At 32.9% G+C, this 23,704-nt stretch overlaps 1 protein-coding gene across 1 annotated transcript in view; it reads right to left on the bottom strand.

Annotated features, from left to right (window-relative positions):
* Positions 1-23,704, bottom strand: part of LOC129232827 (hamartin-like) — a 115,516-nt gene that overhangs the window by 23,757 nt on the left and 68,055 nt on the right. The window contains exons 13-17 of the mRNA XM_054866926.1: positions 19,831-20,062; positions 9,001-9,407; positions 6,726-6,892; positions 5,309-5,439; positions 3,267-3,363 (exon numbers count right to left, since the gene is read on the bottom strand). Coding sequence (XP_054722901.1) covers positions 3,267-3,363; positions 5,309-5,439; positions 6,726-6,892; positions 9,001-9,407; positions 19,831-20,062 — 1,034 coding nt within the window. The remainder of the gene's footprint in view (positions 1-3,266; positions 3,364-5,308; positions 5,440-6,725; positions 6,893-9,000; positions 9,408-19,830; positions 20,063-23,704) is intronic.

The raw sequence follows: 23,704 nt of genomic DNA, 5'->3' as shown, positions 1-23,704 counted from the left end.
AATCATTTAGGCGACTAATTTTAAGTTAACTAGTTAAACTAGTTTAATTTAATTTAAGTTAAACTAGTTTAATTTAATTAGTTTAAGTTAAACTAGTTTAATTTAATTAGTTTAAGTTAAACTAGTTTAATTTAATTAGTTTAAGTTAAACTAGTTTAATTTAATTAGTTTAAGTTAAACTAGCTTAATTAGTTTAAGTTAAACTAGTTTAATTTAATTAGTTTAGGTTAAACTAGTTTAATTTAATTAGTTTAAGTTAAACTAGTTTAATTTAATTAGTTTAAATTAAACTAGTTTAAGTTAAACTAGTTTAATTTAATTAGTTTAAGTTAAACTAGTTTAATTTAATTAGTTTAAGTTAAACTAGTTTTAAGTGAAACGCATTCAAAGTTTGGGTGCTAGGTCAGCTTTTATTGAAAAGTATTTCTAAAATCATGCCGTATAGCAGAACCCACCAGGGCGACTAGTACCCCCTCTTGCCCCAAGAGAGAAAAAGTTCCCCTACTTTTTGTACTGGTTATCTCCACATTTTAAATTTTGGCACCATGCGTGCCCATACACAAAATTGTGGGGGGGGGGGGGGGCTCCGATATTTTAACTACAGTCGAGTCCCGACTTACGCAAGGGATGCGTTCCAAGACTCCTCGCGCAAGTCGAAATTTTGCGTTGTGGAAAAATATGTGTGTACAAATTTTTTAGAAGCATACCAAATTCTTTTAGACACTTATGAACGTTCTCAAACTGCTTTAAAGCACTCCTCAACCATACACTACAGTTTCTTAAATAAAAAACTGAACTTTTACTGTATTGAAAAAAAATAAAAAAACTGTTTTATTCAAGATGAAACACAAAGATGCACAAAATGAATGTTCAACGGAAGGGAAAGACATAAATTAAACAACACGACAGTATGTAGCAATAACAAAATGTTGCACTATAATAATACTGTACAGTATACAGTAACATATTTATTAGTATGCATGGAATATTCACTCATATATATTGTCGCCCTACCGTCGACGTTTTGTAGTTGTTCAAGCATCTCGAGAATGTTAGCTCCCCCCCCTTTTTTTTTTAATCAGAAACTTTCTTTTTCTTCCCATTTTCACGAAGATTAGATAAAGGTGCCACTAAGGTACCATTATATTTCATCAACTTTAATATTTCAAATCCAAAAAATCAAATGAATGATGCTGAGTGACTAACAACGCGATGCGTAGACTAGTTTGATGTGGAAACTTTCGCTGTAAGTGATGCCTAATTGGATGTAATAGTATTTACGAAATCAATATTTAGTGGCTAATAACGAAGCCGATACTTCCTTGTTAAAAAATTCGTATTATGGACGAAAAATTCACGTTAGCTCTAAAATTCGTAACTCGTGAAAAATTCGCGTTATAGCCGTTTCGCGTAAGTCGAATCTTGTTGCAGCGGGAGTCAACTGTATAGCTTAGCAGGATATTTTCAACACAGAAACCGATTTCAGAACAGATTAGGGTCATTAGAATTTGACATTTTTAATTACTTATTCTTTAATGGCTGGAGAAGGAATGTTTTTCCATTTTTTGCAAAGAAAAAGTACTAAAAGCAAGGAGATTCTAATTTCTAAGGGGGGGGCTCGAGCTCCCCCTTGCCCCCCTATATGGGCGCCCTTGTGTATAATATTAAGCTGCTTACGCCTAATGTAAAATATCCTCAAAAACCGGGTATCTGTACTCATATTCCAAACATTTTTGAAGTACACAACATGTTTTACGTTTACGTTAAATAAATATTTCCAAACCAATAAATATTGAAGTGTCATTTTCTCTTTACATTATAAAGATTATCAGCTATTCATATCCGTAGTTTCATATAATATATCATGAAATTGCTGTGAAAATATTCTAATCGCATTCATTAAATTGTTGAGACTCTAGCTCAGCCTAAATGTAAACAAGCAACATAAAATCTTAAAATGGAAAGCCCAAAAAGCTAAGTCCGCACCCAAGTGCAGTTGAAATGGCAAATTTGTGATAACCGGAATTTAACGTCTAGTGTAATAAGCAAGGGGGTGGATAGCTTTAAGAGGGCCATTGATCTTTATTAGGGACTCATAAGCTGATCAGGACCAGCCTAGCTGGGCCCAGAACCAGGGGTAGAAGTGACCGACTTGTCACATATAGGACATTTTCCACAAAAAATATAGGACAAATATAGGACACATTATATGAATATTTTTGCTATGAAAAAGGAAATAATACATATCATATATTATTCAGTTATTCCTATCAATGATTTTGTTTAAAAAAAACTTGAAACAAAATACCTTACATCTATAATGACTTTCCTGTAGTTAAAAGAATAATTTTTGAAAAAAGTGTACTTTACAGATTAAATAACTAAACAAAATTTGAACAAAGATAATTTTTATTTTTTCTTCCTCCCTCATGACCCAAGTACTAATTCCACTGCTCTTAGATTTCATATTATGAAGAAATAATGTCCTCCTGGTTCAACAACTCCACACGAAATGTTGTTAAGCAATGCGATTTCGCCATTATAATTCCACTTATTACAACAAACTACGTTTTAACATCATAAGGAACTAACCATTCCACGATCCCAAAATTCCACAAAAAGAAAAGATTGCAAAAAGAATATTAGAACATTCCGATCAGAAAATGCACCGAACGCAAAAATATACCAACGAAAACGAAAACCATGATGGAAAACAAAACAAACGGCTGTTGCTCCCCCCCCCCCAAATGCAAAATTCTAAAACCAACTATACCATACTATACTAGAACCAACACTAGTTCTCGAAACTCCACCCACTATAGAGTGACGTCACATTGCTGTAGCGAATGAGAGAAGATGCCTGTTGCAGAATTTAGTCATTTGTGTTTTTTAATTTGAAATTCGTTCGGGCACGTACTTTCGGCGAAAAATTCGATGTCGGAAAGTTTATTTACAGTTCTTTTTAAAAGATATATATGGTATAAAACGGGAATATAGGAAATATAGGACATTTTTGAAAAATATAGGAAATATAGGACGATTTTGATGCTTTTTTTTGAAAATATAGGAAATATAGGATATATAGGACTACTTCGACCCCTGCAGAACCTGTTGCTAGTCCTCACATTTGGAATTGTCTAAAAGTAGTCCTAATTTAAAGAAAATACATAAAAAATATAGAGCACTTTGCTACTATTAAGCAGGGCTGCGGAGTTTGGCACCCTCTTTTGGACATTTTCTCATATAAGACTCAACAAACAACTCACCAATCGGAGCTGGTCGTTCTCTTCCTTTTTGGCGCTCAGGAGACTCTTTAGTTTCTCGTTTGCCGAAGACAACAGGCTGTTCTCCTTGCCCAGCTTCCTGTCGCAAAGAAAACACAGTTCAACTCGGTGAATACTGCGGAGTATTCTTTCATGTTAATAAATGATAAATACAGTCGAGCCTCCATATATCGAACTTCCACATATCGAAATTTTCTATACATCGAAATCCCAGCAAATTTCTATGTTCATTACATAGAAAAATTGTTTCTATATATCGAAAGTTTTTTCGAGACATTCATAGATTTTTTTTCCCCACTTTAGACTGTTTGTCTCGTGAAAAATAAAGGTTAGAGGAGAAAATTATGTTCACTAAAGGTTGTTACGAAACTCATAAGGAATCTGGGATTGAGGGGTGTGTAGATAGGTTGTTGTTTCGTTATAGAGTTCTTAAATTCCCTCAAGTCTATTTCAAATATCTTATTTGTAACCAGTAACATTGTAAAATCAGTTTCAAGTCATTCCTTTTGTCTGTTGATTATCGTTCCCAGTCTACTCAGCTTCAGTAAAAATCATTCAAGTAGATTGATTTTTCACTTTTCTCTCGATCGCATTCTTAAAACGAAAATCCCCTAATGTTTCGATCAAGTTGAATTGCCGAAGAATATGAAGATGTATGTTGACGTAAAAATGTCATTTCTGTTAATTTTTTAATTATTAACTTTCATTTAATCCGAAGCTCATATAAATTAGGTTTTATACACGAAAATTAGCTTTAGTTTTAGTGTTTTAGGAGATTTGTACGATGAAATAAGATCGTTTCTATGTATCAAAATTTCTATATATCGAATTTTTTTCCGGAAATTTGCTACTTCCGATATATAGAGGTCCGACTGTATATTTAATTATCTATTAAAATAAATATAAAATTAATTTCTTTATATAAAATGAGTGATTCAGTATCTTAATTGCAGCCAACATGTGAATGGTCAACAGCCAGAAGCTCATTTAAATAAGATGATGTTGATGGACCCATCCGTTTGTCGGTTGTACACGTCACTGCATTTACATCTGTTGGCTTTCAGCCACATGTTTTGTTTTTTTTTCACTATGTGTTCGGCTACTGTATCCTGCAAGAAGCAAGTTGTGTTCTATGTTGAATAAAAGGTTTTTACAGTAAGGTTTTCACTGCTGATTTAAAATAGATAAGTTATTTTGAATTTATATAATAAATACAAAATGCCAAAAATCTACGCAGTTGTTCATACTGGCCATCATTCGTAACAACTGTGAATAAGTTTAATACGGTGAGAAAAAAAAAAAGAAAAAAAATCATTACTACTTATTGTTAGTGCCAATACACACATTATAATCTAATTAGTAGTACATTCAGCAAAAATTCAAGTTACTTGAATGTTTATGGGAAAAATAAGAGATTGTAATCCACAATGGATGATAGAAATTTTTTATCTCCAAGCATATTGAAATGACCACAGACAAACAAGCTGATGGTTTTTATTCTAAATGATGCAAAAAATTCCACATTTCCTTCCCGACACACAATGGAGCATCTACAACCTCAAAATTAATAAATAATTTCTAAAGAAAAAAAAATTAGGGTTACAGAACAAAAATTTTCAGTGAAGAGGTCAAAAGTTTTTGTCTTAACCCAGACTTTCAATTTAATACACGTATTATGCGTGAAATTTTTTATCTAATTAAACAGTAAACCAAACTTAACGTAAAAAAATGTTCGTATTAAATCACGTTTCCTCTTCGTCATGGACTCGTCGATCCGAAATGGTCTGATGTTTTTTCGTTGAAGCCGAGATCACAAACTGGTAGCTAAAATGAACATGGCACATCGGCAAGAGTCTGCATGCAACAATGCAATGTCATCTCCAAATTTGCCGAAACAGGACATTTTCGGGAGGGCACAATGACCTCCCATTGGGGCACTCCTATCCAGATGGCGGTCATTGATAAATTGTGTATTTTATGGAGAATTTTGTCGTTTCCATGAGCATTTCAAAGGTATATCTTACGCCACGTGAGACTTGAGTTCGGCCACCACTTGTTGCTTTTCGCTCTGAACTCGATGGATGAGGCTCGTGAGGGAATCATTCTCGCTCTTCATGTCCTGGTTGTCCTTTTCCAGCAGGCTGATTTGCTGCTTCTGAAAGACAACCAATCAAAGAAAGAAAAAAATAAAAATAACATAATAAAGAAATAATTTTAATTTTGACATCTTGCATTCAAATTACGTTTTGCGCAATCACACATTGCGAAGAAACTGATGATGGGATGAAACCCATCTCTAATAAATTCGTAAATTAGCAGAGTATAATAAATGAATTCAAACTTTTATAATCCCTCTAATGCAGACATTAACAGGACAATTTTTTGGTTCGCAGTAGAGGGGTGTCCGCAGGATAGGGGTTTAATAATTCTATTTGCCTTGGAACCGGGGAATTAAAAATTGTCCGCATAAGAGGGGTGTCCGTCAGGAGGGGTTTTACTGTAATTTAAGTGTTGATAGCAAATAAAGCTATTTCTTCTTTCAAAAAGTTGAAAGTCATTTATTATACTCTGCTAATGTACGCAATTACAGTCAAACCTCCATATATCGAACTTCCACATATCGAAATTTTCTATATATATCGAAATCCCAGCAAATTTCTATGTTCATTCCATAGAAAAATTGTTTCTATATATCGAAAAAATCTCTATATATCGAATTTTTTTCCGAGACATTCGTAGCTTTTTTTTTTTTCCTCTTTAGACTTTGTCTCCTGAAAAATAAAGGTTAGGGGAGAAAATGATGTTCACTAAAAATTGTTATGAAACTCATAAGAAATCTGGGGTTGATTGGTGTGTAGATAGGTTGTTGTTTCGTTATAGAGTTCTTAAATTCCCTCAAGTCTATTTCAAATATCTTATTTGTAACCAGTAACATTGTAAAATCAGTTTCAAGTCATTCCTTTTGTCTGTTGATTATCGTTCCTAGTCGTTTCAGCTGCAGTAAAAATCATTCAAGTTAAGTAGATTAATATTTTACTTTTCTCTCAATGTGTCAAAACGAAAATCCCCTCATGTTGCGGATCAAGTTGAACTGCCGAAGAATGAAGATGTATGAAGGCGAAGGCATAAAAATGTAACTTCTGTTAACTTTTAAGTTATTAACTTTCGTTTAATCCAATGCTCGTATAAATTAGAAATTGGGTTTCATGCACGAAAATTAACTTTAATTTTAATGTTTTGGGAGATTTTTATGATAAAAAAAGATCATTTCTACGAATCAAAATCTCTATGTATCGATTTTTTTTCTGGCAATTTGCTACTTCGATATATGGAGGTCCGACTGTATTAGAAACGGGTTTCATCCCATCATCAATTTGCAGAGACACCACCGAATCTCGCAGATGCGAGATTCGGCGAGATTCACCGGGGGAGGAGACTCACCAAGGCATCCACCAGCTCATCATGCATCCTGGCCCTCTTGGCCCTTCCCAGGATCCTGCGGTTTCGCTCACTGTGCACATCCTTGCGGTGCCTCTCGAACAGCAGCTGACTGTACAGGAGCAGTACCTCGTTGCGCAGGATGGTCACTTCATCTGCGGGAGGAGGGCCTGCGTATGGAAATGCACTCGTCAATGGCCATTGATACTGTTAGTAGAAGGTACAATAGAAGACCCTCATAAAGCCAACCTTGGGACTCGATCCAAGCAGTGAGAAGCAAAGGCATGTAAAAGGACATTTTCTAGTTTTGAGCAATTGCATTTAAAAATAAGGTCCTAGGTAGGCTTTCAGCTTTTTTTTTCCTAAATCATGCTGTATAGCAGCAAATGATAGAGCTACTAGTACAAACTCTCACCCCATGATAGAGGAGAGGTTCACCTACCATTTGTACTGGTTTATTTCTAAATTTATTTAGTCACTGACAACCCTTTGCTTCTCACTGCCTCAATTGTCCTTCTGGTGTTTAAGAAAATCACCTTGGAAAGTTGAAAACTGCAGTCTTTTTTCATTGTAGAGTAAAATTAAGGGGGACTTCTTTATCTATTTAAGTAGAGCAACAAATTGTACTTGACAAACAGGTTGCCATACTGAACTTAAGTTGAACAAAAAAAAAAAAAACAATACAATCCATGCAATCTTCTGTCGAGAACTAGACAGAATCTGGGATTTGCAGTGTTGATGAACAGATTTATTTACCATCAGACATCATCATTACAGATTATCAGACAACTGCTAGATACCTGGACAATTTTGTTAGAGGTTATAGGAAAATTATTAGATTATAGGAAAGTTAGTGGTTAATCACAATACTATATAGATTATTGGGCAATTAGTGTAATTTGGGCAAGTCTGTAGAGATTAACGAACAGTTACTAGATTAAGACAACTATTGCCTAGTAATCTACTATACATTATTAAGCAATTACAAGATTTAGACAATTACCAGAGAATTGGCCACTTACCACAACTACTAGATACAATTATTGGAAAATTACCAAATAAATTATTAGACAATTACTAAATTAGAACAATTACTACAAAATTGCACAACTACCTTACAGATTAATGGACAATTACTACATTATTGGACAATTGTTAAATTAGTAAAATGATTGGACAATTACTGGATAATTGGAAAATTACGAGGTAATTGGACAATAAATACCCTTATATATTAAAGGATGATTAATTGATAATTGGACAATAACCTTACATATTAATGGATAATTACTTGATAATTGGATAATAATCTTATATATAAATGGACAATTACTTGATAAGGGCAATTATTGAAAAATTACCATATAGGTTATTAGACAATTACTACAAAATTGCATAACTTACCTTAGAGATTAATAAACCATTACTAGATCATTGGGCAATTGTTAGATTAGTAAAATGATTGGACAACTACTGGATAGTTGGACAGTACCCTTGTATATTAATGGACAATTACTGAATAGTTGAAAAATAACCTTATATATTAATGACAATGGCTTGATAATTAGACAATAACCTATATATATTTATGGAAAATTGCTTGATAGTTGGACAATAATCTTGAATATTAATGAACAATTATTTGATAATAGGACAATAATTATACATATATTAATGGACAATTACTAGATAATTGGACAATTAACTTATATATTAATGGACAATTACTAGATAATTAGGCAATAACCTTATATATTAATGGACAATTACTAGAAAATTGGGCAATTATTGAATAATTTGGCAATAATCTTACATACTACTGTACAATTACTAGATAATTGGGCAATTACTGGATAATTGGACAATAACCTTACATATTAATGGACAATTACTGGATAATTGGGCAATAACCTTATGTATTAATGGACAATTACAGGATAATTGGGCAATAACCTTATATATTAATGGTCAATTACTGGATAATTGGGAAATAAACTTACATATTAATGGACATTTACCGGATAATTGGGCAATAATCTTACATACTACTGTACAATTACTGGATAATTGGGCAATAACCTTATATATTAATGGACAATTACTAGATAATTCGGCAATAACCTTACATATTAATGGAGAATTACTAGACTAGGACAATTATTGGACTATTACCTTGTGGATCAAAGCAGAATTACTAGATCAGGACAACTATTGGACAGATAATGTCCACATAGATCAACGCAGAATGACTAGTCAAGGACAAGGACAGGACACTCACCGTCGAAGTGCGTCCAGTCGGTGGTCTTCATGGCCGGGATGGGTATGGGGCTGGGCCGGGCCAGGTAGGCGCCGCTGCCCATCCGCACGTAGTCGTCCAGCAGCTCGGGCGGGGAGAGGCTGGAGAAGAGGGGGGCGGGAGGGGCGCCCGCGGAACCCGGGAGGGGCTGGGGCGCCACGGCCAGGGGGATCAGCTGCTCGTACCCGGCCCTCTCCGCATCGGGGGGTGCCACCGAGGCGTCCGCATCCGCCGCAGCGGGGTGGTGGGGGGAGGCTTCCGCCCGGGCGGCGGCGGTGGGTCCCGGATCCGGGGCGGACATTTCCGGGCAGGAGCGGGAGCGGGCCAGCTTCCGCTTGCCGACGGGCTCCTGGGGGATGTCCGGGGGAGGCCCGCAGTGGCTGAAGTACCTGCGGGGGGAAGTAGAAATTAGTAAAAATGACACTTACTAATAAATTATTTCTATAAATATTGTTAAAAATTCTGTAAATATAAATTATTTTTGAGATTAATTTGTCGTAATCTAGCTAAATTTGGCGTTTATTAAATTAGTAGAAATTAGTAAAAATGATACAAATTATTTCTATAAATATTGTTAAAAATTCTGTAAGTAGTAATTATTTTTGAGATTAATTAGTTGTAATCTAACTAAATTTGGCGTTTATTAAATTAGTAGAAATTAGTAAAAATGACACTTACTAATAAATTATTTCTATAAATATTGTAACAAATTCTGTAAGTAGTAATTATTTTTGAGATTAATTTGTCGTAATCTAGCTAAATTTGGCGTTTATTAAATTAGTAGAAATTAGTAAAAATGATACTAATAAATTATTTCTACAAATTTTGTTACAAATTCTGTAAATATTAGATATTTTTGTGATTAATTTGTCGTAATCTAGCTAAATTTTGCGTTTATTAAATTATCTTTCATCTAGAATTATTGTAGGAACCTGACCTGTAAATAGTTTCTTGTAATGAATATACAGTCCCCAAAATAAATTAATACAACGGCTAATTTGCTGCGGAACCCTTCGTGTACTTCGGCGGAACCCAAGGGTTCCATGGAACACATGTCAAAAGCGTATTACTGTTTGACCTCGGATTGTATGTAATCTGGCAATCTGCCGAGTAAAGACGATTCCATCTGAATGAATCTAGCAGGGGAGAAGGGAAAATAACGACGGGGTTTTGATGCAAGCATTTTATAATGTCACTAGTGCCTTATTCATTGATTGCATCCTCAAAAATAAAATAAAAGGAAATAAAAGTAGTTACCATGGAAACAACGAAGAGAAAATAAAATATTTTCTATTCGTTCAGGAACGTAAAAGCGAAATGGTAAGCTCAAAAATTTGTTGTGAATAAGTAAATCAATTCATTTTTGCCGTGAGAATATAGAGAATATACTTTAGATTTAAAAAAATGTTGCTGTGAGCAAATTTTCATTTTTACAAAACTAAGGTTAAATAATAGAAAAGCAAAAGTGCACATCTGAAATAAACCAACTAACACCCCTATAAAATAATAGATACATCCATTTCCGCCTATAAACCGGATATTAGCCTTTCCATGTAATAGATGGTCAGACAGTACTAATAAATTATTTCTATAAATATTGTTACAAATTTTGTAAATAGTGATTATTTTTGAGATTAATTTGTCGTAATCTAGCTAAATTTGGCGTTCATTAAATTATCTTTCATCTAGAGTTACTGTAGTAACGTGACCTGTAAACAGCTTCTTGCAATGAATATACGGCCCCAAAATAAATTAATATAACGGCCAACTCACAGCTGAACCCTTCTCGTACTTCGGCGGAACCCGAGGGTTCCACGGAACACACGTCGGGAAAAGCTACCCTAACATATCAAAATAAGGATGCCTATTTCTATTTGATGTATGTACTGACAAGAATAATGTTACAAATTCTGTAAATAGTAATTGTTTTTATGATTAATTTGTCGTGATCTAGCTAAATTTGGCGTTTATTAAATTATCTTTCATCTAAAATTGTCTTAGTAACGTGACCTGTAAATAGTTTCTTGTAATGAATGTACAGCCCCTGTACATTCGAGCAAAGTATACGCTCCCTCATTTCTGAATGGTAAAATTTGTGAATGGAAAGAAATAAGATGACGGTCTACGATTTTCGGGAATCTCGTGGAATATTTGAGAGTTCTCTTTCGACGTCTATAAATAGCCGTGCCGCGTGATAAAAAGTCAGTCTCGATGGAGAACTTGTACTGAGAGTGTATTTATTAGCTCTGTTTATTGCAAGGCATTTCGCTGTGTTGTTTCGCGTATTTGGATGTAAATACCTGTGTAATCATCAAGTTTACGGTGTTGATTGATATTTACTTAATTGCTGATATTTAATTTAGCAGTTGTTAACCATCTTTCCTGTACATAGTGCATACTTGCCAACCTTCGAAGGAAAAAAAACAGGAGATTCCACTAGAGGTATATAGGTGATTCACCATACATATCCTCGCTACAGAATTACTAAATTATACTTTTAAATAATATGAGTACTAAATTTAAAGTGAAATGGGGAGTTTTTGCAGATGTAAGCAAATTGGTAGTAGCAAGAAAAATAGACTGCTAAGGAAAAACTAAATAATAAGGAGTGAATTTACTTAAAGTTTCGTACATTCTCCAGTCTCTACCAGAAAAGTAGATACAAAAATTTAATCACTAAAATCCGAAAAAAAAAAGGAAATCAATATATAATGAAAATACAATATAAAATAAGTAGGTATAGGGTAGCACATGTTAAAATAAATTCAAACATTCAAAACAATTGAAACCATTTCAAGATGCAAAAGGATTGAAATCTGCTGCCATTTTCGGCAGAGCACGTGCTTCGTTGAACATACAATGGGGAAAGCTTCTAAAAAATTAATTTTTACTAAATGAGTTATTAATTGAAAAAATTCTTATTCCCTGACATTGGTAGACTAGAAAAGGGCGCCATCTATTGAGAAGAAAGTGAAACTTTTTGATGATTGACGGAAAAAAGGGGAGAAAATCGTAAAAAACGGGAAATCGGGAGATGGAAGCAAAAAACGGGAGTCAAGTATGATAGTGTAAATAAATCTCCTGTGTCTTCTCAAGAACTGTGAACATTTCAAGAAAGTTGGAAGTCGCAGCGGAACCTTTAACAACATATTGAAAAACAGAACATCGCAGCAAATGTCCATTGAAAACGATGAACTCGACCATAGTGTAACAAAATAACAAATACATATTAAAAGGAGAGAGTAGAAATAAGTCTAGGAGGAAAACGGGGAATGTTTCACCACTTTTTCACACGTAAATTGATTTACAAAGTTAAAAAAAATATTTAAATAAAATTATTTACCGAGAAAAAAAAAAATTTCATTCTCACGGCTTTACTGTTTGACGATGGATTGTATGTAATTTGGCAATGTGCCAAGTAAAGACGATTCCATCTGAATGAATCCAGCAGGGGAGAGGGGAAAATAGCGATGGGATTTCGATGCACGCGTTTTATAATGTCACTAGTGCCTTATTCACCGATTGCATTCTCAAACATAAAATAAGGGGAAACAAAAATAGTTACCATGGAAACAACAAAAATAAAATATTTTCTTTTCGTTCAGGAACGTAAAAGCAAAATGGTAAAAGCTCCAAACTTTGTTGTGCATAAATAAATGAATTCATTTTTGCCGTGAGAATATAGATCAAATGTACTTTAATTTTAAAAAATGTTGCTGTGAGCACATTTTCATTTTTACAAAACTAAGGCTAATTAATAGAGAGGCAACAGTGGACATCTGTAACAAACCAACTACCACCCCTATAAACTAATAGATACCCCCATTTCCGCCTATGAACCGGATATTAGCCTTTCCATGGAATCGATGGTCCGACAGTATTCCCATTGTTTTTGGGCGGTATTACATTTACTGTTGCTTTTGTTTCAACTATCAGGGGCCAATCCAGGAATTTTTTTCTCGCTACCTATTTTCGTGAAAGTATTGCATCATTCTATTTTTGTGAAAGTTTTTTTTATCAGCATTGTTTTTTTTTTTTTTTTAATTTTAGAGGCATCCTAATTTTTGTAAAAGTAGTAGTGGAACAAGTGGAATTTTAGTTGGAAAATTGTAAATGTCATCTAGTATTATTTTTAACAGGTTTCGTTTTTTGGGGAGGGGGAGCTAAAAATCTATGAAGTACGAAAAATATCATCGTCATTTCAGCTGAATGGGCTATGTACTGTGTACAATATTGGAAATGATGAGAAAAACAGTTTCCCAAAACAGATGTTGAAAGATTGCGATACTATTGCATCAATACACTTCGGCGAGAAACAGCTCTAAAAATGAGTTAAAATATACAAAAAGGCTTCTATTTAAGCGATTGTTCATATAACCCTGCTTAGAATTTTATTTTATGAGTAAATTTTGTTTTAAACAGAGAAACAAATTTTTATTTTAAAATGCGAATTTCTGTGAAATTTTCGATGTTTTGGGGAAGCTACTGATTTTATGACTTGATTTTTGTGAAAGTACCGATTTGAAAACAAGATTTTTGTGAAGGTATCGAAACACGGTAGCAAAATCAGCCTCTATTAGGCCCTGACTATATCAATGAAATACATATTTCTAATTTGGTGCTTCTTCATTACATTCTTTCCCATAAAAAAGGCTTCAATTTATTCGCAATAGACCGAACAGAACTTCCACGCATTTTTGAATGTGTCAATATCTATTGTAACGGATCCACTTTCTTGAAAGGACGACACAGTTCTTGAGAAAAACACAGGAGATTTATTTACACTACTAGCAAAAATACCCGGCGTTGCCTGGGTCAGTAATAATTGTGAAAAACAATTGCTACTTTCTTTCATTTTCTGTTTTAACTGAAAGAACTCAAAACTCGCCGCTTTGACGCGATTAAAAATCGAGCTTCTTCCTTACCCATAAAAGTAAAAAAGCAATAAGTATAAAGAACGAAAGAGTATTCATTTACAAATGAAAGCGCAAAGTGAAGCATATAAAAATTTGAAGAATTTCCAAAATATATCTAACAAAAAAAAAAAATACTGTGCGCTTTTTTTACTTAAATAGTACACACAACACACACACACACAAAAAAAAAGAAACAATGCTGTCTACTATGTTTACCTAAGTGTGCAAAAAAAATTTTGAAAAAAAAAAATAGAACCGACTTCAAAATTGCTCTAAAAAGTGAAAAATGATTTTATTCTTTAAACACCATCGATAATACTTTTAAACATAATTTTTGAAGTTGGCGCAAAAACAAAACGTAAAATCCAGTGTAACCATGCTTTGTTCATATTTTTTTTCAGAAAAGCATCCAAAGTTAGGAACGAAACATTTATATCAGACTCAAATATGCTGTCATCAATGCGTAATGCATGTGGTTTTGAAGAAACTGGGCCTGGTTAAATTTATAGTTGTAACTGAGTTATGGCTGTGAATGACTTTATCGATCGTTTTTGCACCAACTTCAAAAGTTTTGTTTAAAAGTATTATCGATGGTGTTTAAAGAATAAAACTATTTTTCACTTTTTAGAGCAATTTTGAAGTCGGTTCTATTTTTTTTTTTTTTTTTTTTTTAATATTCTTTTTAGTGTAAATGTAGATATTTCAGTAAAAGTAAGAAGTTACCTAGTAAGTAGTTTGGCTCTATATCACTGTATTGTTTCAGAGAAGCCTTTATTCAAAATTATCATTACAATTACTATTAATGTCACTGTTATATGGTAGTACCAAACTTTTATAACAATGGGTTTCATATAATTTTAATCATATAATAGGGAAATTGCATTAAATTTACTGTTTTTTGCCCATAACTGTTTTCTAAAGAACAAATATGGTCAAACAAAGTAATGGGACCTAAGTTGAGCCATCAGCTATCCATTGAAAAAAGAATCATCAAAATGGGTTCACTAGGTGAGACGCTGTGAGTGGACAAACAAAAAAAAAAAACATACATACGGTACGAACTGATAACCGCCTCCTTTTTGAAGTCGGTTAAAAAGTGAGTTTCCAAATGTTTAAATGACTTTAGACTCATGCTTGCTCCAGAGAGGCCTTGATTCAAAATTTACATTATGATTACTTTTAATATTGCTGTTGTTAGGCAACGAATTTTCGAAAAACAATGGGTTTAATCTTTAATCGTTTGATGCGGAAATGACATGACATTCAGTTTTCGATCACGACGTTCTTAAACTAAGTGTTTTAGCAATAAATTATAGCCTAAGTTGTTCCCGGATTATGTAGCTATCTATGGTGAAAAAACGGTTAAAATCCCTCCAGTAGTTTTGAAGTTTACCCCGGACAGAGATTAGTCCTTTACGTATAAAGATGTACAGGAGAGACCGTTAACAACTGCTAAATGAATCATCAGCAATTAAGCAAATATCACACAACACCGTAAACTCAACGGTGACACACGTATTTACATCCAAATACGAGAAACAACACAGCAAAATGCCTCGCAATAAACAGAGCTAATACACTCTCAGTACAAGTTCTCAATCGAAACTGACTCATTCACAAGAAGCCCAGCGCTTTATACCGAGCGAAGAAATCCCTAGAAAATCCTACTGAGTTCTACGCATTTCTCATAGCTTCTTTTTATTCATTCTCAAATCTTATCAATGAAAAATAGGGGGACCGCATACTTCAATCGAATGTACGGGGACTGTATATTCATTACAAGAAACTATTTACAGGTTACGTTGCTACAATAATTTTAGATGAAAGATAATTTAATAAACGCCAAATTTAGCCAGATTACGACAAATTAATCACAAAAATAATTACTGTTTACAGAACTTGCAACAATATTTGTAGGAATAATTTATTAGTAAGTGTCATTTTTACTAATTTCTACTAATTTAATAAACGCCAAATTTAGCTAGATTACGACAAATTAATCACAAAAATAACTAATATTTACAGAATTTGTAGCAATATTTGTGGAAATAATTTATTAGTGCTGTCTGACCATCAGTCAGAAATGAGGGGACCGTATACTTCAACCGAATGTACAGGGGCTGTATATTCATTACGAGAAACCATTTACAGGTTACGTTACTACAATTATTTTAGATGAAAGATATTTTAATAAACGCCAAATTTAGATAAATTAATCACAAAAATAATTACTATCTACAAAATTTGTAACACTATTTTTTTATTTAGTTAAATCAGCCTGACCAAAATCGGCAGGATAAAAAAAGGCGATCCTTACCGAAGCACAAGCAGAAAGGCCTCAATTCCGAAAATTTAACTTTTAAAGGTATAAATGGCATCATGTTTCTTCTGGAAATGACTGTACAACAAAAATTTTATGAATTAAAAATAGAAAAAAAAACCTAAACCTACTTCTGACGAATTAAAATTTTCTCAATCAAGAATTTCAACCAGGTGTTTACTCCACGTTTCGAAAAGTTTTGTGTACTTACACAAATTTCAGGTTACTTTTCCAGATTTTTATTCATTTTAAATATCCTTTAAATTTAAAACTTTTAGCTGTTTTGATTTTGTCAAGCAAATAAGTAGCTGTTTATAGCCATGAGATTTTATGTTCCATGGAGAAAGATGGAAGATTATGTAGAATAACATAAAGGTTCCGAAAAACCCCGCATTCATGGTAGGGTAGACCGACCAGTGAATGAACAGTTAAGCACAATTTCATTTTTTTAAAAATCCTAGTAATTTTAAATTCTATACTATACAGATTGTGATAGCTGAAACATTTTAATTGATCTATGTAAATATCTCTAAAAAATCGCGGGAACTTAAATGGTATCGCTTCCGATATTTTTAGGTGTTTGAAGGAAAAATGGCACAACGACCCAGTGAATGAACATGATAAATTTTGATTCAAAAAGAAACTAAGTTTCTTTGAGATCTATCTATCCATCTATCTATATCTATTTATCTATCTATTTATATAACTATCTATATCTATCTATCTATATCTATCTATATCTATCTTTTTATATCTCCATCCATCTATCAATATACCTTTCTATCTATTTTTCTATCTACACATCTATCGGTCTATCTCTATGTTTATTTACCTATTTATCAATGTACTTATCTATTTTTCAATCTATCTACTTATCTGTTTCTAGCTATCTATATATTTATCTATCTACTTATTTATCTATCTGTGTTCTTATCTATCTATCTATCTACTTATCTATCTACTTACCTACTTATCTATTTATCTACTTATCTATCTATCTACTTAATTTATCTATCTATCTACTTAGCGATCGATTTATCTACTTATCTCTCTACTTATCTACTTATCCGTTGATGTATCTATCTTCTTATCTATCTACTTATCTATCTACTTATCTATCTATCTATCTACTTATCTATCTATCTACTTATCTATCTACTTATCTATCTATCTATCTACTTATCTATTTATCCACTTATCTATCTATCTACTTAGCGATCGATTTATCTACATATCTCTCTACTTATCTACTGATCCGTCGATGTATCTATCTACTTATTTATCTAATTATCTACTTATTTATCTACTTATCTATCTATCTATCTACTTATCTATCCATCTATATATCTATCTATTTACTTATCCACTTATCTATTTATCTACTTATCTATCTATATATGTATCTATATACTTATCTGTCTATCTATCTGTCTATCTACCTAACTATCTACCAATCTATGATGCGCTGTTCATTCACTGGGTAGTGTTATACCTTATACGCAATTTTATGCCTACTTTAAGTGTTTTTCGACTTCTTTATTTTTTTTTCTCTCCTCACTTAAATATTCTAGTGCTAAGATATTTTTACACTATGCATCGCTTCAATGGTACATAATCTCAACCCAGGGTCAAATTTTAGAAAAACTTATTTGGTCTGCTTTGTATATTTATGTACCTAATAGGATTAGTGAAGCTGCAAAGATTTTAAAAAAGAAAAAAAGAAAAAATAAATAAAAACTATTTAGCAAACTTGCATTACCTTAAAAAATATAAGTTTCTAAATTTATTAAATCTGTAATTTATCTATAAAGCTTTGTCAGTTACTTTGCATTAATTAAATTTTTCTCTTTGCAATAACATGTAAAATTTATGATTACAATTGGGGAAAAATAATGAAATTTTTCAAAAAAATCATTTTTGAAAAAAAATGACTTTTTTTAGAGTAAAAATTTTTTAACTTTTTTAAAAAGAAAAAACCATGTGGGAACACATGGGTTTTTAAAAAAACCACTTGGTTTAAACCAAACAACTCTGCCAAAATTCACTTGAATCAAAAAAATAAATTTTTTTAAACTTTTTTAAAAAGAAAAAACCATGTGGGAACATATGGTTTTTTTTAAAAAACCACTTGGATTAAACCAAACAACCCTGCCAAAATTCACTCGAATCGTTCTTTAAAAAATAAAAATTTTTTAACTTTTTTAAAAAGAAAAAACCATGTCGGAACACATGGTTTAAAAAAAAAAACACTTGGTTTAAACTAAACAACCCTGCCAAAATTCACTCGAATCGTTTTTTAAAAAATAAAAATTTTTTAACTTTTTTAAAAAGAAAAAACCATGTAGGAACACATGGGTTTTTAAAAAAACCACTTGATTTAAACCAAACAACCCTGCCAAAATTCACTCGAATCGTTTTTTAAAAAATAAAAATTTTTAACTTTTTTAAAAAGAAAAAACCATGTGGAAACACATGGGTTTTTAAAAAACCACTTGGTTTAAACCAAACAACCCTGCCAAAATTCACTCGAATCATTTTTTAAAAAATAAAAATTTTTTAACTTTTTTAAGAAAGAAAAAACCATGTGGGAACACATGGGTTTTTAAAAAAACCACTTGATTTAAACCAAACAACCCTGCCAAAATTCACTCGAATCGTTTTTTAAAAAATAAAAATTTTTTAACTTTTTTAAAAAGAAAAAACCATGTAGGAACACATGGGTTTTTAAAAAAACCACTTGATTTAAACCAAACAACCCTGCCAAAATTCACTCGAATCGTTTTTTAAAAAATAAAAATTTTTAACTTTTTTAAAAAGAAAAAACCATGTGGAAACACATGGGTTTTTAAAAAAACCACTTGGTTTAAACCAAACAACCCTGCCAAAATTCACTCGAATCATTTTTTAAAAAATAAAAATTTTTTAACTTTTTTAAGAAAGAAAAAACCATGTGGGAACACATGGGTTTTTAAAAAACCACTTGATTTAAACCAAACAACCCTGCCAAAATTCACTCGAATCGTTTTTTAAAAAATAAAATTTTTTTAACTTTTTCAAAAAGAAAAAACCATGTGGGAACACATGTTTTTTTTTTAAAAAAACCACTTGGTTTAAACCAAACAACCCTGCCAAAATTCACTCGAATCGTTTTTCAAAAAATAAAAACTTTTTAACTTTAAAAAAAAAAAAAAACACTTGGTTTAAACCAAACAACCCTGCCAAAATTCACTCGAATCGTTTTTTAAAAAATAAATTTTTTTTAACTTTTTCAAAAAGAAAAAACCATGTGGGAACACATGGTTTTTTTAAAAAAAAAACCACTTGGTTTAAACCAAACAACCCTGCCAAAATTCACTCGAATCGTTTTTTAAAAAATAAAAACTTTTTAACTTTTTTAAAAAGAAAAAAAACCACTTGGTTTAAACCAAACAACCCTGCCAAAATTCACTCGAATCGTTTTTTAAAAAATAAAAATTTTTAACTTTTTTAAAAAGAAAAAAAACCATGTGGGAACACATGGTTTTATAAAAAAAACCACTTGGTTTAAACCAAAATTCGCTCGAATCCGCCCATTACCTGAACCGGTTGAAGGTGGGCACGAAGGCTTCGCCGTCCCCCTCCTGTAGGCTGCTGAACATCTCCTCCCCCTCCTCCTCGCTCCCCTTGGGTTGGGGGGCCGCCTCCCCCTCCGCGGGGGGCGGCTCGTCCGTCAGGTTGAGCGTGGTCGAGCAGAAGGGGGTGTCGTGGCGCCCCTCCCCCCGGGAGGGCTCCCGGCCCCCCGTGAGCTCAGACACTTCCTTGTCCGTGTCTGGAAAAAAGAAACGAGAGATAATCGCAAGGGCAGATCCAGAAAGTTTTCAAGGAGTCAAGGAGTTTTCAAGGAGGAGGTTGATTTTTTATCTGGCCTCTTACTACGTATCTGATTTATACATTTTTCGATGGGGGGGGGGAGTCACAGTTATCTAAAAGAACTAAAATGTAAAGATTTAGCCATAGAAGTCTCGAAATTATTACTTTCCTTTACTATTGAAAGAAGTACTCCAAAACTGTTTTAAAATTTCAATTTCGTAATAATTTCTGGGGAAAGTTTCCAACCTCCCTCCCCCCTAACATTGTCAAAATTAGTCTAAAATACGCTTTTAGAGTTAAAATTTGCAAAATACCCTTGGAAGGCTTCCAAATTCCAAACTTCTTTTCCAAATATCGTTTAAAATTGTCTTGTTGAAACTTTAATCCCCCCAAAACTTTGTTTAAGATTGATTCGAACCCTATTTCCTTTCTTAATGCCATTAAAAAGGGCATACATTTGCATTTTAAGACTTCGATTCGGAAAAATTACCGGTGCAGGGTCCCTCGAGGGAGGGGCAATCGCCCCTCCCTTGTATCCGTCCTTGGATAATCGATCCGGAAACTCAATCTCTAAACTAGATTTAAAGTAAAATTAAACTAGATTAAAAGTAAAGTACTTATAATTTCCTGCACATAATCCGTGGATTATCTCTTAAAATGAATGAGGGGCGGATTATACAGTGCAACAGATTATCTGTGCTTTTCTCATCTCAAGCCAAAGAATTGAACTTCACTCCGCAGCAAGATTTAACAATAGAAACTGCTTCGTTGCTCGGAGAGTTGTTTGTTTTACGTAATCTGAATTTTTCACGTCATTCAGACTACATACAAGATTCGTACTCAATTTCAGAAATAAAATGAAGGAGTTTTGAAGGAGTAAAATGAGGTTTTGAAGGAGTACTATGGGCTGTCATTATAAATGATGTCACACTTTTTTCAGCATATTTGACCCCTTCCCCCTTTATCACTTAGTGTCACACTTCACCTAACTCCTCTTGTCACACAGACACACATGTCATATTTTCTACAAACATTATTACAATAACTGTGTGATGTCACTTTTTGTCACCTTCTCTCTTCCCCTTGTCACAATTTAATGAACCTGTCTCCTCCTCAAGGCATGACATCACTTGTGGATGACTCTTTTTACAATATCATAAATGCAATTTACTAATCAATTGTTTTTTTGACACAATCACTTAAAATAGTACATCTACTTATGTAAATTTAAACAATAATTAAACAACCTGACTTTTGCTGCTGAGATTGTGGAGGAGGGAAAAACAATAATCATAAAACGTGAAAGAAAAAAAAAGCCAATCACCAACATGTTTTACTTCAGTTATGAAATGTCTTAGTCATCTAATACTATTTTCACCTTCAACTTTTATGACTTAACTATGATCAATTTATAAATCGTAAAAAAAAAAAAAGAAAGAAATTACTACATTAACATCGCCTTTGTGACAAAGTTGTTGATCAAAGTGTTATAAGTTACTGTCATAGAGGAAGATTATGTAGTCTTGAACTAAAAAAGAAGGAGTTTTGAAGGAGGTTAAAACCAAAATGAAGGAGTTTGAAGGGCCCTTCGAAAAAATTTCATAAATGAAGGAGTATTGGAGGAGTTTTGAAGGAGCGTACGAACCCTGTAATAATATAAACAACCCTATGGGCAGTCTCTCCTTGTACTAACCGTTTGTACTGATCGCAGTGGCAAAAAGTTTTGTAGCAGTCTGCAACAAGCTTTTAGAACTTCCTAATTTGTCTGCAAAATTTATTTTAGAGTCTTTTTTTCAAATAGCTATTTTGGAAATAAGGCAGGGGGGTTCCCCTCTCAAGAGCGAGACCCCTCCCTCCAAACTGAGCCCAAAATCTTTTTCAAATTCTCTACCCCTAAAAGTTTCAATGGTGCAATCTGATGACCCCTGCCCCCCTGTCCTTGGTGGGCACCTGGCATTTGCAATATGCGTTGGCTATTGAACAGGGTCCTCTTTTTTTTTTTGTGAAAAAGCAAACAATTTTCCTTGGGGGGGGGGGGTGTAAAATGAAATTTCAAAATGGGTGTTTTTTGCGAATTTTTTTCTTTTTTCTGCCAATAATAGTAATTTCCGTTAAATAATGGAAAAAAAAAATCAAGCAGTGGTTGAACATTTAACTCTTTAAAACTCTTTAAAATCTCAGCATTTTGTTAAAAATATCTAAATTTCATGATTTCAATAAAAATAAAAGGAGAATTTATTTTTTTATCTCTTAACAAAGCGTACTAAACACCAAAAATTAGAAAAATCCGATTCTCAAAGCGGATGCAAAGAGATTGCAATTCTCAAAGTGAAGGCTGCAAAAGTATAAAAACGGCTCATAAAAGAATTAATTTTTTAAAAATTGTTTTACACTTGTATTTTAGAAGCCTATGATAAACATATCATTAATATCTATTGACACAGTTGCAGCAAAATTAAAATTGAACCATCTACTCAGCATTCAAATTTTTGACTCACCACAAAAACAGAATTTCGTTATAAACTCTCGAAATGATGGTTTTAATAGACTTTTCATTTATTTGCCTCCATATAAAGCGAAGTTAGTTTGAAAAAAAAAAGAGTGAAAGTTCGTTTCTCATATCGGATGCAATCAGATGGCATTTTTCAAAATGAGAGCATTAAAAGTATAAAAACTAGAGATAAAAAGTTTATTAATGTAAAATAATTTTAGAACAATAATTTTAAAGCTGGTAACCCTATTTGAAGTGATCAAATTTCAATTTGCTGACAAATGTTTCTTTTTTTTGTACAGAGAAATTTGCGTTACTTTGATTTCAGATTTGCTTTTTCAGTACACAATTTGAAAAGGATCGTTTTGTTTTGGTTTATACGTGCCACGGCGGTCTTTAGTTAAGCCTTGTTTATTTATTTCATATGCTTTAATTTCTTTCATCTGTTTCAGTCAGAGTTCGTACTCAGTTTCAGAAATAAAATGAAGGAGTTTTGAAGGAGTAAAATGCGGAGTAAAATGAAGTGTCATTAAATGTCACTTTTTTTTCAATATATTTGACCATTAGCACACTTTATCACAAAGTGTCACACTTCACCCCAAACTTCTCCTCTTGTCACGTCATATTTTTTACAAACATATTGTTACAATAACTGTGTGATGTCACTTTTTGTCACCCTCTCTCCTCCCCTTGTCACAATTTCATGAGCCCGTCTCCTCCTCAAAGCATGACATCACTTGTGGGTGACCCTTTTTACAATATCATAACTGCAATTAACTAAACAATTATTTTTTTGACACAATCACTTAAAATAGTACATCTACTTATGTAGTTTAAAAGATTTAAATAATAATTAGAGAACCTGACTTCTGCTGCTGAGAGTGCGGTTTAGTTTCCAGCTTTTTTTTACCTCAAGACAATTTTTGTGCTTTGTCCATATACTTAGGCTACACTATGCTACAAGCACCCCACATTTTCCATAAAAAAAGACAAAAAAAAAAACCCACATTTCTTTTAAAAAACTCAGCTTCAGTTGTTTTTTTTTTGGGGGGGGTATTTAAAAAACCCTGGGTCCATGGGCTTTAAAAAAAAAACCCGGGTTTTTGTCAA

This window comes from Uloborus diversus, unplaced genomic scaffold, assembly GCF_026930045.1.
Source record: "Uloborus diversus isolate 005 unplaced genomic scaffold, Udiv.v.3.1 scaffold_14, whole genome shotgun sequence".
In the NCBI taxonomy this organism is placed as follows: Eukaryota; Metazoa; Arthropoda; class Arachnida; order Araneae; family Uloboridae; genus Uloborus; species Uloborus diversus.
Note: the sequence above shows the minus strand (reverse complement) of the source record. Positions and strands in the feature narration are given on the sequence as shown.